General features: G+C 37.8%; 1 protein-coding gene across 3 annotated transcripts in view; it reads left to right on the forward strand.

The window, feature by feature from the left end:
* Atl1 (atlastin GTPase 1) overlaps positions 1–14,326 on the forward strand; it is a 54,256-nt gene that overhangs the window by 34,990 nt on the left and 4,940 nt on the right. For all 3 annotated transcript variants that reach the window (XM_090345074.1, XM_090345072.1, XM_090345073.1), the window contains exons 6-11: positions 624–680; positions 5,956–6,048; positions 7,209–7,347; positions 10,600–10,727; positions 11,928–11,984; positions 13,031–13,102. In XM_090345074.1, coding sequence (XP_090201200.1) covers positions 624–680; positions 5,956–6,048; positions 7,209–7,347; positions 10,600–10,727; positions 11,928–11,984; positions 13,031–13,102 — 546 coding nt within the window. The remainder of the gene's footprint in view (positions 1–623; positions 681–5,955; positions 6,049–7,208; positions 7,348–10,599; positions 10,728–11,927; positions 11,985–13,030; positions 13,103–14,326) is intronic.

Raw genomic sequence — 14,326 nt, forward strand, 5'->3', positions numbered from 1 at the left:
CTCAAGTGGTAAAGCTCTGCACTTGAGGAAAGCCAAGGATAGTGTTCAGGCCCCAGGTTCAAGCCCCAGGACTAGCCAAAAAAAAAAAAGTATTCGTTTTAAGTATCCCATACAAAGAAAGAAGTATTCATTTAACATTTTAAATATATACTTTATATTCTTAATGTCTTTTATTTTAAAATAATTACTGTAAAGCCAGGCACTGGTGGCTCACGCTGTAATCTTAGATTCATCCAGGAGGCAGAGATTTGAGGATCATAGTTCAAATCCAACCCAGGCACTCTTATCTCCAATTAACCACTAGTAAATTGGAAGTGGCACTATGGTTCAAGGTGGCAGAGTACTAGCCTTGAGCAAAACTCAGGGACAGTGCCCAGGCCCTGAGTTCAAACCCCATGGCCAATAACAATAAAAAAATTACTGTAACTCTCTCTGCATTATCTATCTGATCCTAATTTCCTGAAAGTGATTATTTTGATTTTAATAATGTAGTGTTCTATTACAGCTAGGGGGAAAAGCTAAGAAGTAAAACTTTACCAATACTAAAAATTCTTTCTCCTTTACATCTACCCTCCTCTTTTCTTTTTCCCCACCTATGTGTGTGTGTATGATTTTCCTTCCAGCTTTTCACTGAATATGGCAGGCTGGCAATGGAAGAAACATTTCTGAAGCCATTTCAGGTGAGTGTGGGTAAATTTTTGCTAAATTTTTTTCTGAAGGCTATAGCCAAGATACTAATTAGTTTGGGTCCTGTGTCCTTATTTCATTCAAGAAGAATTTTAGTTTCTCTAATGTTATTTAATTAAGAAAGGAGATAGAAATGGAGAAATAAAAGATATTAGATATTCTAGTTCCTATAAGAGTATTAACTTTTCTTCCCTGAACTTAACTCGAGATGTTATAGAAGCCAGAGAAAAAAATTGATGAGTTTTTCAAACATGAAAGCTAAAAACAAAGAGAACTCCTACTATACAACAATGAATTGCAGCAACAATAAATTGCAACAACAACTGCAAACAACACTAATAGCTAATTGAACAACAGAGGATATAAGGATGTGTTTGAAAGCAACCCATTCTTTCTTACACATTAGCATGTTCCACTGCCACCAAGTCTAATAACAACAAGCTCAGCCTTGCTGGGTGAGCAAACCAAGACCAGGCCTGCATTTGGGCTTGAATTGAGTGGTGTTGGGCCCTTTTATGCTTCCTTGTAATCATATCCTTCTTTGCACACTAAGGTAGATAGATGTAGTTATATACTTGTACATATTTAATATATAGTTATATGTTATATAAACATAACTAATATAAATACATGATCATATATATAATTGTGTGTATATATGTATATATGTGTGTATGTGTATATATCACTGCTTTTAACAGCCCTTGAGAGCAGAACCTGGAAGAGGTACAGATTTACACACCACTGTTCTCTATTGTTTATATTACAAGTTATTCTCTCCTTTTTTAAAATTTTACTTTTTATTATTGAGGTAATGTATAGAGAGGTTACAGTTACATTCGCCAGATAGTGGTTGTATTACTTATCACACATTGATACCCCTTCTCATGTTTTTGTCCCCACTTCCCTCCTCCCACCCTCTCCCTTTCCTGTTTCAAATAAACAAATACACATATGTACAATATACCAGGTAACAAGTGACAAACTCACAGTTTTTGCTGGTCAGGAATCTGGAGCAGCGTAGCCGGTGTGCTCTGAATCTCTCCTAATGTGTTCACGTTGTTCTTCAGAGGTGTGGTCCCTGAAGGCTTAAGTGAGGACTGGTTTCTAAGCTCAGTCTGTTCATGGACCTTTTAACTCTTTGTCACATTGGACCTTCCACAGGGTATTCTTTCCAGAGCAAGTCATCCAGTTATGACAGCCTGACAAGAGAAGTCTCAGCCTTTTATAATCTATCTTAGAAGTGACACATCTTCAGTTCTGCCGTATTATATCCATCATTCATGTAGACCAACTCTGGGATAGGGCTCTAAACAAACATGTGAACATCAGGAAGAAGGGAGTTTGAGGGCTTCTTATTAAACTGGCTACTATACACACATCTTATTATCAGAGAAATAAAGATGGATGCCTTACATTTTCTTTTTATTTATTTATTTAGTTTTGCCAGTCCTGGGGCCTGAACACTGTCCTTGGGCTTCTCTCAAGGCTAGAACTCTACCATTTGAGCCCCAGCACCACTTCCCGCTTTTTTCTATGTATGCGGGTACAAGGAATTGAACCCAGGTCTTGGTGCATGTTAGGCGAGGGATCTACCACTAGGCCACATTCCTGGCTTGGATGTCTTGCACTTTCAATGATACAAGATTAGGCAACTTGCATTAACTTTTTCTTTTCTTTTCTTTTCTTTTTGGCCAGTCCTGGGGCTTGAACTCAGGGACTCAGAACTGCCCTTGGGCTTTCTCAAAGTTAGTAGTCTGACACTTGAGCCACAGTACCACTTCTGGCTTTTTCTATGTATGTGGTACTGAGGAATCAATCCTGGGTCTTTATACTTGCTAGGCAAGCACTCTACCACTACACCAGACTCCCGGCCTCTCTTTTTTTTTTTTTGACTGAGAAATCGAACCCAGGGCTTCGTGCATGCTAGGCAAGCACTCTACCACTAGGCCACTCTCCCAGCTGCGTTAACTTCCTTCTTGACAATAAGAAACTTTCACAGAGCTGGGTGCTGTGGCTCACACCAGTCATCCTAACCTCTCAGGAGGCTGAGATCTGAGGATCGCGGTTCAAAGCCAGCCCAGGCACTAAAGTCCGTGAGACTCTTATCTCCAGTTAACCAACAGAAAACCGGAAGTGGTGCTGTGGCTTAAGGGGTAGGGCAGTAGCCTTGAGCTTAGACAATGCCCAGGCCCAGAGTTCAAGTCCCACTACCAACAAAATAAAAAAAGAAACCTTCACAGAAGCTGGGCACCAGTGGCTCAAGCCTGTAATCCTCACTACTCAAAAGGCTGAGATTTAAGGAGAGCAGTTCAAAGCTAGCCTGGGCAGCAAAGACTGTGAGGGGTTTGTTTTATTTTTCTTCCTTCTGTCTGTCTTCTTTCTGTCTGTCTTCTTTCTTTCTTTCTTTCTTTCTTTCGTCAGTCGTGGGGCTTGAACTTTGGGCCTGGGTGCTGTCCCTGAGCTCTTCAGCTCAAGGCTACCACCCTACCCCTGGGCCTGGGTGTTGTCCATGAATGCTTCAGCTCAAGGCTACTTCCCTACTTGTAGGCCTTTGGTTCCTGGGCTGGCTTTGAACCTTGATCCTCAGATCTCAGGCTCCTGAGTAGCTAAGATTACAGGCGTGAGCCACCAGCCTGGCCACAAGATTCTTATCTCCAGTAAATCTACTAAGAAGCCCAAACTAGAAGCTGTGGTTCAAACGCTAAGAGTACTAGCTTTGAGCAAAAGAGCTCAAGGAGCTCAGTACCAAGGCCCTGAGTTCACACACACAAGCAGGTTCCAAAAAAACAAAATAAAACCAGTCCTGGCTTCGTAGCGCTTTGTTGTCTTTTTAAAATCATTTCACAGGCTAATAATTGGAATGGTGTATTGCAATTGAACTAGTGCTTTGATTTTTCTCTCAGTCTGTTATTCCCAAGATTAATGGCATATATAAACTGAAAACTGCATTGTAAATTCCAGAAGGAAATTTCTTACCAGCAGGTGTCACTACTCTTTACACATTGACAAACCAATCCAAAGGCCTAACCAGTGCTCTTGAAAAAATAGATAACGTAGATAAATAATAGAAAGATACTGTCTTGTTTTTTTTTAAATCTTATGTGCTAAAAATATTTTTGAACAGTCACCCTTTTTTTTAAAGTTACCATTTATATTTCTTTCTCTGGGAAAATAAGAGTATTTATTTGGATAAAATTATGGGGACATTTTAAATAATGCTTGGGAAAGTGAGGTAAAGTGAAGCATGATGACATTTTAAAAATAACTGATATTGCTGGGTACCAATGGCTCACTCCTGTAATCCTTATTTGATTCAGGAGGCTGAGATTTGAGGATCACAGTTCAAAGCTAGCCTGGACAGGAAAATCTGTGAGACTCTTATCTCCAATTAACTACCATAAAGCGAGAAATAGTGCTGTGGCTCAAAGTGGTAGAGCACTAGCTTTGAGCAAAAAAGCTCAGGAACAGTGCCCAGGTCCCAAATTCAATAATAATAATAATAATAATAATAATAATAATAAATAATAATCTTAGCGCCTGTGAATATGGCTTAGTGGTGGAGTGCTTGCCTGGCATGCATGAAGCCCTGGGTTCAATTCTTCAGTACCACATAAACCAAAAAAAAGATAGGAATGGTGCTATGGCTTAAGTGGTAGAGTGCTAGCTTTGAGGAAAAGAAGCTCAGGGACAGTGCCCAGGCCCTGAGTTCAAACCTCAGAACTGACTAATAATAACTAACAATAATGTTAGAATTTATATAAAAAGTAAATGGTTTTAACAGAGTTGAAGTAGAATTTATTGACTGATATAGAATATAACACCTAAGGTTTATAATAAATAAAAAATATGAAATAAACCAAGAAAATGAATAACTGAATTCAATTAATTCGATTTTTTACCAAATTCAAATAAGGGAAAAATGTTTATGTAGATATGCATATACATGTATATAATATATATATATCTGTTGAAGTAAAATGCCTGTTTCTCATTGAGTCTGTGCTTCCATGTGGGATATTAGGAATTTGTTTAATCTATTTTTTAAGGTTATATTTGTAGACCCTTTATTATTTCCCATGATTTAAGAAAACTCACTTGCAGAATTCTTTGGTAGCAATTTAAGCCACTTTGAAACAAAATGTCCTTGGGCAAATCTGTGTGATTAGTGGAGTTGCCAAGTATTACCAAGGAAATACATGACCTCTGTGAGAAAAAAGACAGCCTATTGGGGCTGGTAATTAAAGAAAAAGAAAATGAAAGGATAAAGATCTGAGAAAGCTACGTACCCCACTCATCCAGAGAGCATTTTAGATGATGTGAGATCTGTGAGAACAAGTGGAAATAAGCCTTTGGTTGCAGTCATTAGATTAGTGGGATAGGCCAGGATTCTCTTGCTTTCTACATTGAAGGGCATGACCTGCTTGTAACAGCAACAATTTATGAAGCACTTATATTGTTCCAGACACTGTGCTAATAGTAAGCACATTATTCGGTGGCTGTTCATTACCTTAGTACTCCTTTTTTTCCATTCTTTCACTTACCTGATGCTGAAACGTTGAGGCTCCATGAGTCACACACACATGAGGAAGGTGCAGGGTGACCTCAACACAGGCCATCTTCCAGTGCCTCTCTTCCCATCTGAGGAACTTACTCAACTATATTTTGTGATCCTATATTTGTATGAGCATATCCTTTCTCACTATTGATAAAAACCTTAAAAATAGCAGCACTGCCAGGCACTGGTAGCTCACATCTATAATCCTAGCTACTCAAGAGGCTATTTGAAGACTGAGGTTCACTGCCAGCCTGGGCAGTAAAGTCCATGAGATTCTTATCTCCAACTAATTACCAGAAAACCAGAAAGGGCTGTTCCAAAGTAGAGTGCTATCCTTGAGCAGCAGAGCTCAGGGAAAGTGGCTAGGCCCTGAGTTCAAGCCCCACGACTTATGACCAACAACAAAAAAAGGCAAGCTTCTTTGGTCTGCTTTCATCCACATACATAAAATACTTCCACCATGCTCACCTCCTTCACCTTCTGCTTTCATCCTTCCCTGTCACCCCTGTACTTGGGCAGGATTTGTTTGTCTTATCATTTTTTTAGTATATGCTAATCTTTCAAAGGTCTTTCATCAAAGGCCTAATGTTTGATTTTTTTTTGTCACATTCGAGTGCAGTGATGCTCTGTAGATACAGTGCTACTCAGAGCTTCAACAAGCAGAGGGAGGCACTCTGAAGTACTCTTACGGTTCCTTTCTTATCCTTTAGAGTCTGATATTTCTGGTTCGAGACTGGAGTTTTCCATACGAATTTTCATATGGAGCTGATGGTGGTGCCAAATTCTTGGAAAAACGCCTTAAGGTTTGTTAGATATTTAGGTACATAAAATCTCCAGGTACTAATTTGAAATGGTTCGATAAGTTGCTGAATATTCAGTAGCCACAATTTCATTTGATCCAGGTAATATTGCTGTGAACAAACTGAAATTGATATTTAATAAATTACTTTCAGAGGTATAATTTTAAATATCAGTGATTATGCATTCTTTTTTTAGCTATATGAAAACATTTATTCCTAAAGAAAACTTTTTTACTTTGAAAAATTAAATCAGTTCAAAACAATGTAGATATCTAGATTCATTAGAACAGCAATAAATAACAAATTTCAAAATCCTCTGATAATTTTAGAATATTTTCTAATGAATAATAATACAATAATACATTGTTTATAATGAACAGGTATCACAAAGAATACATGCTGAGAAATTGAAAAAACTGAACTGAAAAAAATCCTTCAGTATTAAGATCTCTAAGCTTATCTTTGTAAATTTGTAATTTACTTAAGAGTATTTTGTCTGTTCTGCAGATTTTCAAATAACAGATCTAAAAAGCAGCAGGAGGTGTTTTGGTTTATAATAACCAACTATTCAGAAGCACTTGCAAGTGACAGGAAGCTGTCTGAAACAAAGAGGGAATATTGTATGACCTCTTTGTGTCTCATAGGGCCTTGAATTTGAATTCAGTTAATTAATTTGAATGAAAATATGACCATTGTATAATGGTAGACATTGTTTAGTAATTGGTTCATGTGTTTGTTATGTTTAGGTATTGCCGTGCAAATTCACCCAAGATATTTTTTGTTTGTTTTTCTGTTTTTCTTTTTTTGTGTATGTGATGGTCCTAGGGTTTAAACTCAGGCGTGGGTGCTGTCCCTGAACTTTTTGCTCAAGGCCAGTGCTCTACCTCCTGAGCCACAGCACCACATCCGGTTTTCTGGTGCTTAATTGTAGCTAAGAGTCTCTAGGATTTTCCTGCCTAGGCTAGCTTCAAACCAAGATCCTCTGATCTCAGCCTCCTGTGTAGCTATGATTATAGGCATAAACTACAGTGCCTAGCCATTTTCTTTTCTTTAATAGTCCATCATGTTCTTAATCTTTACAAGATCACCATAAAGACATTACATTTATAATATGCTTCAGAATTCTTTAGTTTATGTTGTAATGTGAAAATGCCTCACTGCAGGTCTCAGGGAACCAGCATGAAGAACTGCAGAATGTGAGGAAACACATCCATTCCTGCTTCACCAACATTTCCTGTTTTCTGCTACCTCATCCTGGCTTAAAAGTAGCTACCAACCCAAATTTTGATGGAAAATTAAAAGGTTTGTCTGCTTTTACAAATGCCATATTTTCCCACTGAGCTTATGGGCTTGTTAGTCTGTCAATATGAGACTGCTGGTTAGAAATTGGAAGTTCTGTGTTGGTGCTAGAGCTCCTCTTCAGTCAACTATGGAATTCTATGGAAACTGAGTGTGTATACCTCTTGCAGAAATCCACCGAATCCTGCGTCCACCTACTAGCAGTAAACCTCATCATCTTCTTTCCTCTGTGCATCAATTAATACTCCTTAATGTCTATGTGATTCCTTTTCCTTATTTATGTTAATAACACAGGTATGTGTTATTGGAATGTCATATTTATTAAATTGTGTAATTGGAGGTTGAATGAGACATAATGTAGTACTACATTCAAAATTGGAAATATAGATGTAGCTAATGTAGTAGAGTGCTAACCTTGAGCAAAAGAATCTCAGGGGAACAGTGCCCATGCCCCAAGTTTAAGCCCCAGGACCAGAACCAAAAATAAAGAATTTAATTATAGCCGGATCCTGGTGGCTCATGCCTATAATCCTGCTCATGCCTATAATCCTACTCAGAAGTAGAGCTGTGGCTCAGATGTTATTGCATTAGCCTTTAGCACAAAAGCTCAAAAGCTCAAGGATAGTGCCCAGGCCCTGAGCTATGACCAGCACACACACACACACACACGCACACACACGCACGCGCTCGCGCGCACAGAATTATAAATTATTATAAACATCACTAAAAATGAAAATACTCTCTGGATGAGTTTTAGTTTCTCAAAAACAACAACACTGGAATGTTTTCAAATAGTATCTACTTATACTACAATAATTTTCTCATTAGCAGAGGTTGACTGTTTCATAGATCCAAAGCAGCTCCCCTTGTTTTTTAAAATGGAGAGGAGAATATAATAGTCTACAGAAAGAAGTTCACCTTTCCTAAGAGACCACTGTCTCTCGATATCCGCTCTGTCCGTATAGGAGTAGTACGAAGACAGGTTTAAGTTGTAAGCCTACCACTGAAATGCACCGTCAGGTTCAGGCATTATTATGGCCTGTGTCAAGGAGATAAGGTGACTTTGCAAGATTTTGAGCACAATTGTCAAAAGATACCAGAATTATTCCCAAAACTAACTCCTAAGAATACACCAATATAAGCCAGGTGCTAGTGGCTCACACCTGTAATCCTAGCTATTCAGGAGGTTGAGATCTGAGGATTGTGGTTTTGAAGCCAGCCCAAGCAGTAAAGCCCATGAGACTCCTATTTATCACTGGAACGAAAGCTCAGGGAGAGCGCCCAGGCTCTGCATCTAGCTCCATGGCAGGCAAGAGGGGAGCGGCGGATGGAGGGATAAAGTAACTTAATCGAGTTTTAGAAATTTACAGATATAAAAAAAATGTTTTTTCCTGTGTCTTGGTCATTGTCTTTTACATATCCATATATTTAATTCTGGTAGTAATAACATAAACGGAATTCCAAGTATCTGAAATAACCAGCATTTCTCTTCTACAAATTTAACATTCCCCCGCCCTTTTCTTTTAACAGCAAAACAGATAGCAGTAAGCACAGATTAACACATAGAAGTCAAGAGCCTACAACTTCATTATCACTTATGAATTCTGACCCACTAGTGAACCCTTGCTATTATGCAGTTACCTAAGGGTTTCAGTTAGTTTTTAATAAATTACACAAAGAGAGGGGTTCTGTAAAGCCTCTCTTCTCTGGAGTTGGAGTTGTAAACAGGCAAGAGGAGGGGCAAACCTGAACAAAGCTCTTTATTGAGACAGCAAAGTACTTCTGGCTTGTTCAGTTACTGTAGTATACAACTTCAGTTCTGAACTCTAACATTTTGCAATGAATGAGCTCAAGTAAAACATTTAGGACAAATCTTATAAATATAGATTCCTATTTTTAATTACTGTGGTCAACTAATATTTGCAAGAATATTTGCAAGAGGTCATATCTTGCTCTCACTTTCTGGATCCAGAATCAGAATACCTATCATTGTTCTCACCATAAGCGAATAGGGCTAATAGTATCTTCAGACACACAGTTTAAATGTGTGGTAATAGGCTAGTGATGGTAATAATAATTACCTTACTTGCTTCCTGACTAGATATTCAGGTGCAACTTATTTTCCCCATTTCATAAAGAAATCCGGTGGAATGGGGAGAAATTTAAATATGTTTGGAAAGTGATCTTAAAGTGAGCTTTTAAGAAGAAATTATTTTGTGCAGAAATTCAAGAAGAATCCATACATTCTCGATAGTGATTGTCTAGTAACTGAAAGAATAAAATTATAAGCAAAAATAAAAATCAGTAAATTCAGATACATCTTAGATAATAGAACATTTGGTAACATACAAATGCCAGTAGTGCATTTCGCAACTACTGGTGACAAAAAACAAAATCAAACTATGATAAATAAGTACATTTGACTAAACTTATATGCAGTTCTAAGCAAAATAATCAGTGAAAGTTGGAACAATGCATCCAGCCCGAGCAATGTGAATAAACTCCTAGATAAATACACACCCAGTCCTGGGCCTCAAACTCAGGGCCTGAGCACTGTCCTTGGACTTTCTCAAGGCTAGAGCTCTAACACTTGAGACAGCACCACTTCCAGCTTTTTTCTATGTATGTGGTACCAAGGAATTGAACCCTGGTCTTCCTACATGCTAGGCCAAACTCCTGGTCCCCATACCTATAAATCTTGACCACAGAATTTCAAACTGGTGCCAAAAATGAAAGAAAGTAAATGTGAAGAAAATCCAGCATCATCCTCATGTGAATAAAATGTGGTTTTCTAATAAACATTGGTGTATCAGTGTATCAGGGAAAAATGCCAATATAATCTTCAATTTGGATCTCTTATCTGTAAGATTTTGAAAATCACCAATCCCAAAGTCCAGAAATTCAGTAACTGTATTGAAACCGAGGTTTTTAAAACATTGAAGTCAATAACTGCACTTGGACCAAGTCACTGGACATATCTTCCATACATACATATATACGTATATATGTGTACATATATATATAGTATATTCCCTATATATTTGATATAATACCTGAAGAAACTCATCCTGCTCCAGATTTCTATTTTTTGCTTTTCTTCCCAGTCTGTAGTGTCCAGCCTGAATCTATTGTTTATAACAGATAAATCAGTCAAACTGCCTCTGATTTGTTATAAAACATCTTTGGCCTTTTTTGGTTGTAAGGTACCTGCTGGAAAGAATTCTAAAAATAATCATGGATTTCTTTCACTTGTAGAAATAGATGATGAATTCATCAAAAACTTGAAAATACTGATTCCTTGGCTGCTTAGTCCTGAGAGCCTAGATATTAAAGAGATCAATGGAAATAAAATCACCTGCCGAGGTCTGGTGGAGTACTTCAAGGTATCACTTTCATTTCTAGAGTACTTGGATTCGACATTAAACATTATGAAACAAGAGGAGCTTGTTTTCTAGAAAAAAATGTTTTTGAGGATATCCATTAGAGGTAACTTCTGTGTCCCATTTTCCTTGAAGCAAATGTATTTTAAAATGTCGAATGTCACTGAGTTGGGAAAGATGTTTTGGCTGGAGGAAGGAGTATTTCACAGATGACTTGCACTGAACTTTATCTTCATTCTTAAGATTCTCCCCAGAGAGACTATACTTTATTTTTTGGAGGGAACGGAGGTTTTGTCCTCAGGGCCTTGCACTTGGGAGGCAAGCACTCTGACTTGAGCCATACCCTAGCACTCTTTGCAGTTAGATTTTCAGATAGGATCTTGTGCTTTTGTTCCAGCCAGTGATATCTCTACCTTCCGAGTATCTGGGATTATAATAAGCATGAGCTATCGTATCCCTCCCAGTGCATACACTTTTTTCCCCTTTTTTTGGTTGGTTGTAGAGCTTGAACTCAGGGGCCTGGGTATTGTCCCTGAGCTTCTGTCACCAAGCTAAAACATCAATATTTTAAACCCACATGTTATCATTTAAAATGCTACCTTTCCAGTTTCAGTGTGACACAACAGTTCTTTTCATGTCCCTCAGCAATAAATGATACATTATTAATCTAAAATGTGAATTTTTAACATCAGATGAATTTACACTTTGGAGATTCATGACCATCACATAAATCTGTCCATAAAGCTTATGGTATCAGGAAGGCTCACATTCTTGTAGCTAAAAAGGATGGTTATGTCCAGAAGAGTAATGTCTACCCCATATGTCTTGCTTATTTTTGAGCTAGAGTCTCATTTTATGCTCAGACCCTTATTCACTGTGATCTTCCTACTTGTGCCGCCTTCATGGCTTGGGATGACAAGTATGTGCCCCTGCGCCCAGCCATGTTGTCTTCTTTTGGTTTTGATGAGGCCCTGCAGTACCCGACTCTACCTCCCAAGTACGTAGGGCTACTGAGTGAAGCTGGCACACGTGGTGGATGTGAGAAGGTTTTAAAGGAAATTATCTGAACCTTTCGAAAGAAGGATAGAGTTGTTTGGTTAAAAAATCATTTCAGGAAGAGGGAACAGCATGAACATGAGAGAGAAGTGGCTGAAAATATTTTGTAAATGGCAAGGCATTACAATACCTTTCTTGATTTTTCAGGCCTATATAAAGATCTATCAAGGTGAAGAATTACCACATCCTAAATCAATGTTACAGGTAAATTTAGTAATCAAGAGGTATGATGTTTTAGAACATATTTGTCACAAAGGCTGAGTTTTCCTGCTTGTATTCACATATGTATGTATCTTCTGGCCTACATACATTACTAAAGTATTAGAATGATTAGAATCATTATGCAAATAGTTGGAAGATCATTTGCATAATAACTTTACCCATATGTGTTTATCTAACGATTTTGCACATACATGCATGGCAACCTTATGTTGAAATACAAACACTTTGTACCAAAGAATTTTTGCTGTCTTGGTACTTTTGCTTAGGAAAGAGTCACAATGTAATTAGGTTCCACCATGTAAGAAAAAAAATAGAAAAGCCAATCCAAGCTTTAAGCAACTATATTTGATGACAAAGTGTTTTTGTTTTTTTTTTTAAAAAGGAGAAACATTTTCCTTATAAACTTGAACTTTTAAAGTTCTTTGCTCATCATTGGTTCTGTTAGCACTGTCTTAGATATTATTAAATGCACTATATTTTCAATGTTCCCTTTGTTACTTCCCATATTTTCCCATAGAGATCTCCATTCCTCCAACACATGTATTTGATGAGGCATAAAATATATTTTGCGAGGAAAAATCTAACTTATGAAAATTCATTTTAGAATAATGGTTTGTTAAAAATATATATGCGGGGATGAGAGTGTGGCCTAGTGGTAGAGTGCTTGCCTAGCATGCACAAAGACCCAGGTTCGATTCCTCAGTACCACATCCACAGAAAAAGGCAGAAGTGGTACTATGACTCAAGTGGTCCAGTGCTAGCCTTGAGGAATGCCCAAGGACAGTGAGTCCAAGCCCCAGCACTGGGGGGAAAAAACTATGGTCTGAGAAAAATATGTAGCTTTATGTATCTTAAAATTTTAATTTTACTAACTTAAAAAATGCAGTGGAAATAGCTCATCAGTTGCAGTTTTTCTGATGGCTTTGGTTTCTTGCACATTTCTTGCACATGATGCTCTGAAATGTGAACTCTCTGTGGAAGTTCAGGAAATATAATTTCATTTCACATAATTTGTACTTTGTCCAAAGGCCACAGCAGAAGCTAACAATTTAGCAGCCGTTGCAACTGCCAAAGACACATACAACAAAAAGATGGAGGAGGTAAGAATTAAATAATACTTTTAAGTGATGTTTTAAATGAAACCAGTATGTTTTCATGGAACTCATTTGTTCTTTCTTCACATCATACCATGTACTTACGTAAAGGTAGCCTTTTATGTGTGTGCGGGGGGTTGTGGGGGTTTTTGGGGCCTGGACATTGTCCCTGAGGCTATCACCCTACTCCTTGAGCCACAACGCCACTTCTCGTTTTCTGGTGGTTAATCGAAGATAAGAGTCTCACTGACTTTAGTGCCTGGGCTGGCTTTGAACCTCGATCCTCAGATCTCAGGCTCCTGAGTAGCTAGGATTACAGGTGTGAGCCACTGCACCTGGCTTAGAGGTAGCTTTCAGCTAATTTCTCTCAGCCTATGCTTATCACATCCATTTTTTTTTGGTTCCTAACGTAGTTTTGAAACAAGAATATTAAATACAGGTAAGTTTGGGGGTATTCTAAATAAGTTACTCATATTTATGTATTTATAATACATTCTCAGGATTTATGAGGCATAGATTGCTAATGTAATGTAATATGCTATTTTATTCAACATGCTTCTTACAGCTCCAATATTCCTCCAGATAGGAGAAAATAAGTCCAATGTCAAGGGCCAATGTTTCCATGTCTTGTTTCCTTAATTTTTGTTTAATGTGATAGTTTTTACTTTCGCCTAAAATTGTCATAAAGTCAAAATTATACCCCAAATTTACAGTCACAGAATCATGAAAATTATAGTATATGGAATAGTATTTATGATATAAAGGACAATAAGTATTCTCCATATAATTAAAACTCAGATAGCCAAAATGAAAGCTATGATTGAAATGTAGTTCAAGAAACTACATCCTGGCCAGGAGCATGGCCTAGTGGTAGAGTGCTTGCCTCGTATGCACAAAGCCCTGGGTTTGATTCCTCAGTACCACATACACAGAAAAAGCCAGAAATGGTGCTATGGCTCAAGTGGTAGAGCTCTTAACTTGAAAAAAACAAAGAACAGCACTCAGGCCCCAAGTTTAAGCCCCAGGACTGGCTAAAAAAAAAAAGTAAAATTCAGTCTGCTATTTAAGTTAACATTCTTATACAGCTATGTCTATTAATGTGTTCTAACAAACTCAATTAGCTATGGAATCATGAGTTCAAGGCCTGCCTGTCTCACACACACACACACACACACACACACACACACACACACACACACACACACACACACACACACACACACACACACA

Source organism: Megascapheus bottae, chromosome 14, assembly GCF_031878675.1.
Source record: "Megascapheus bottae isolate mThoBot1 chromosome 14, mThoBot2.hap1, whole genome shotgun sequence".
Classification (NCBI taxonomy): Eukaryota; Metazoa; Chordata; class Mammalia; order Rodentia; family Geomyidae; genus Megascapheus; species Megascapheus bottae.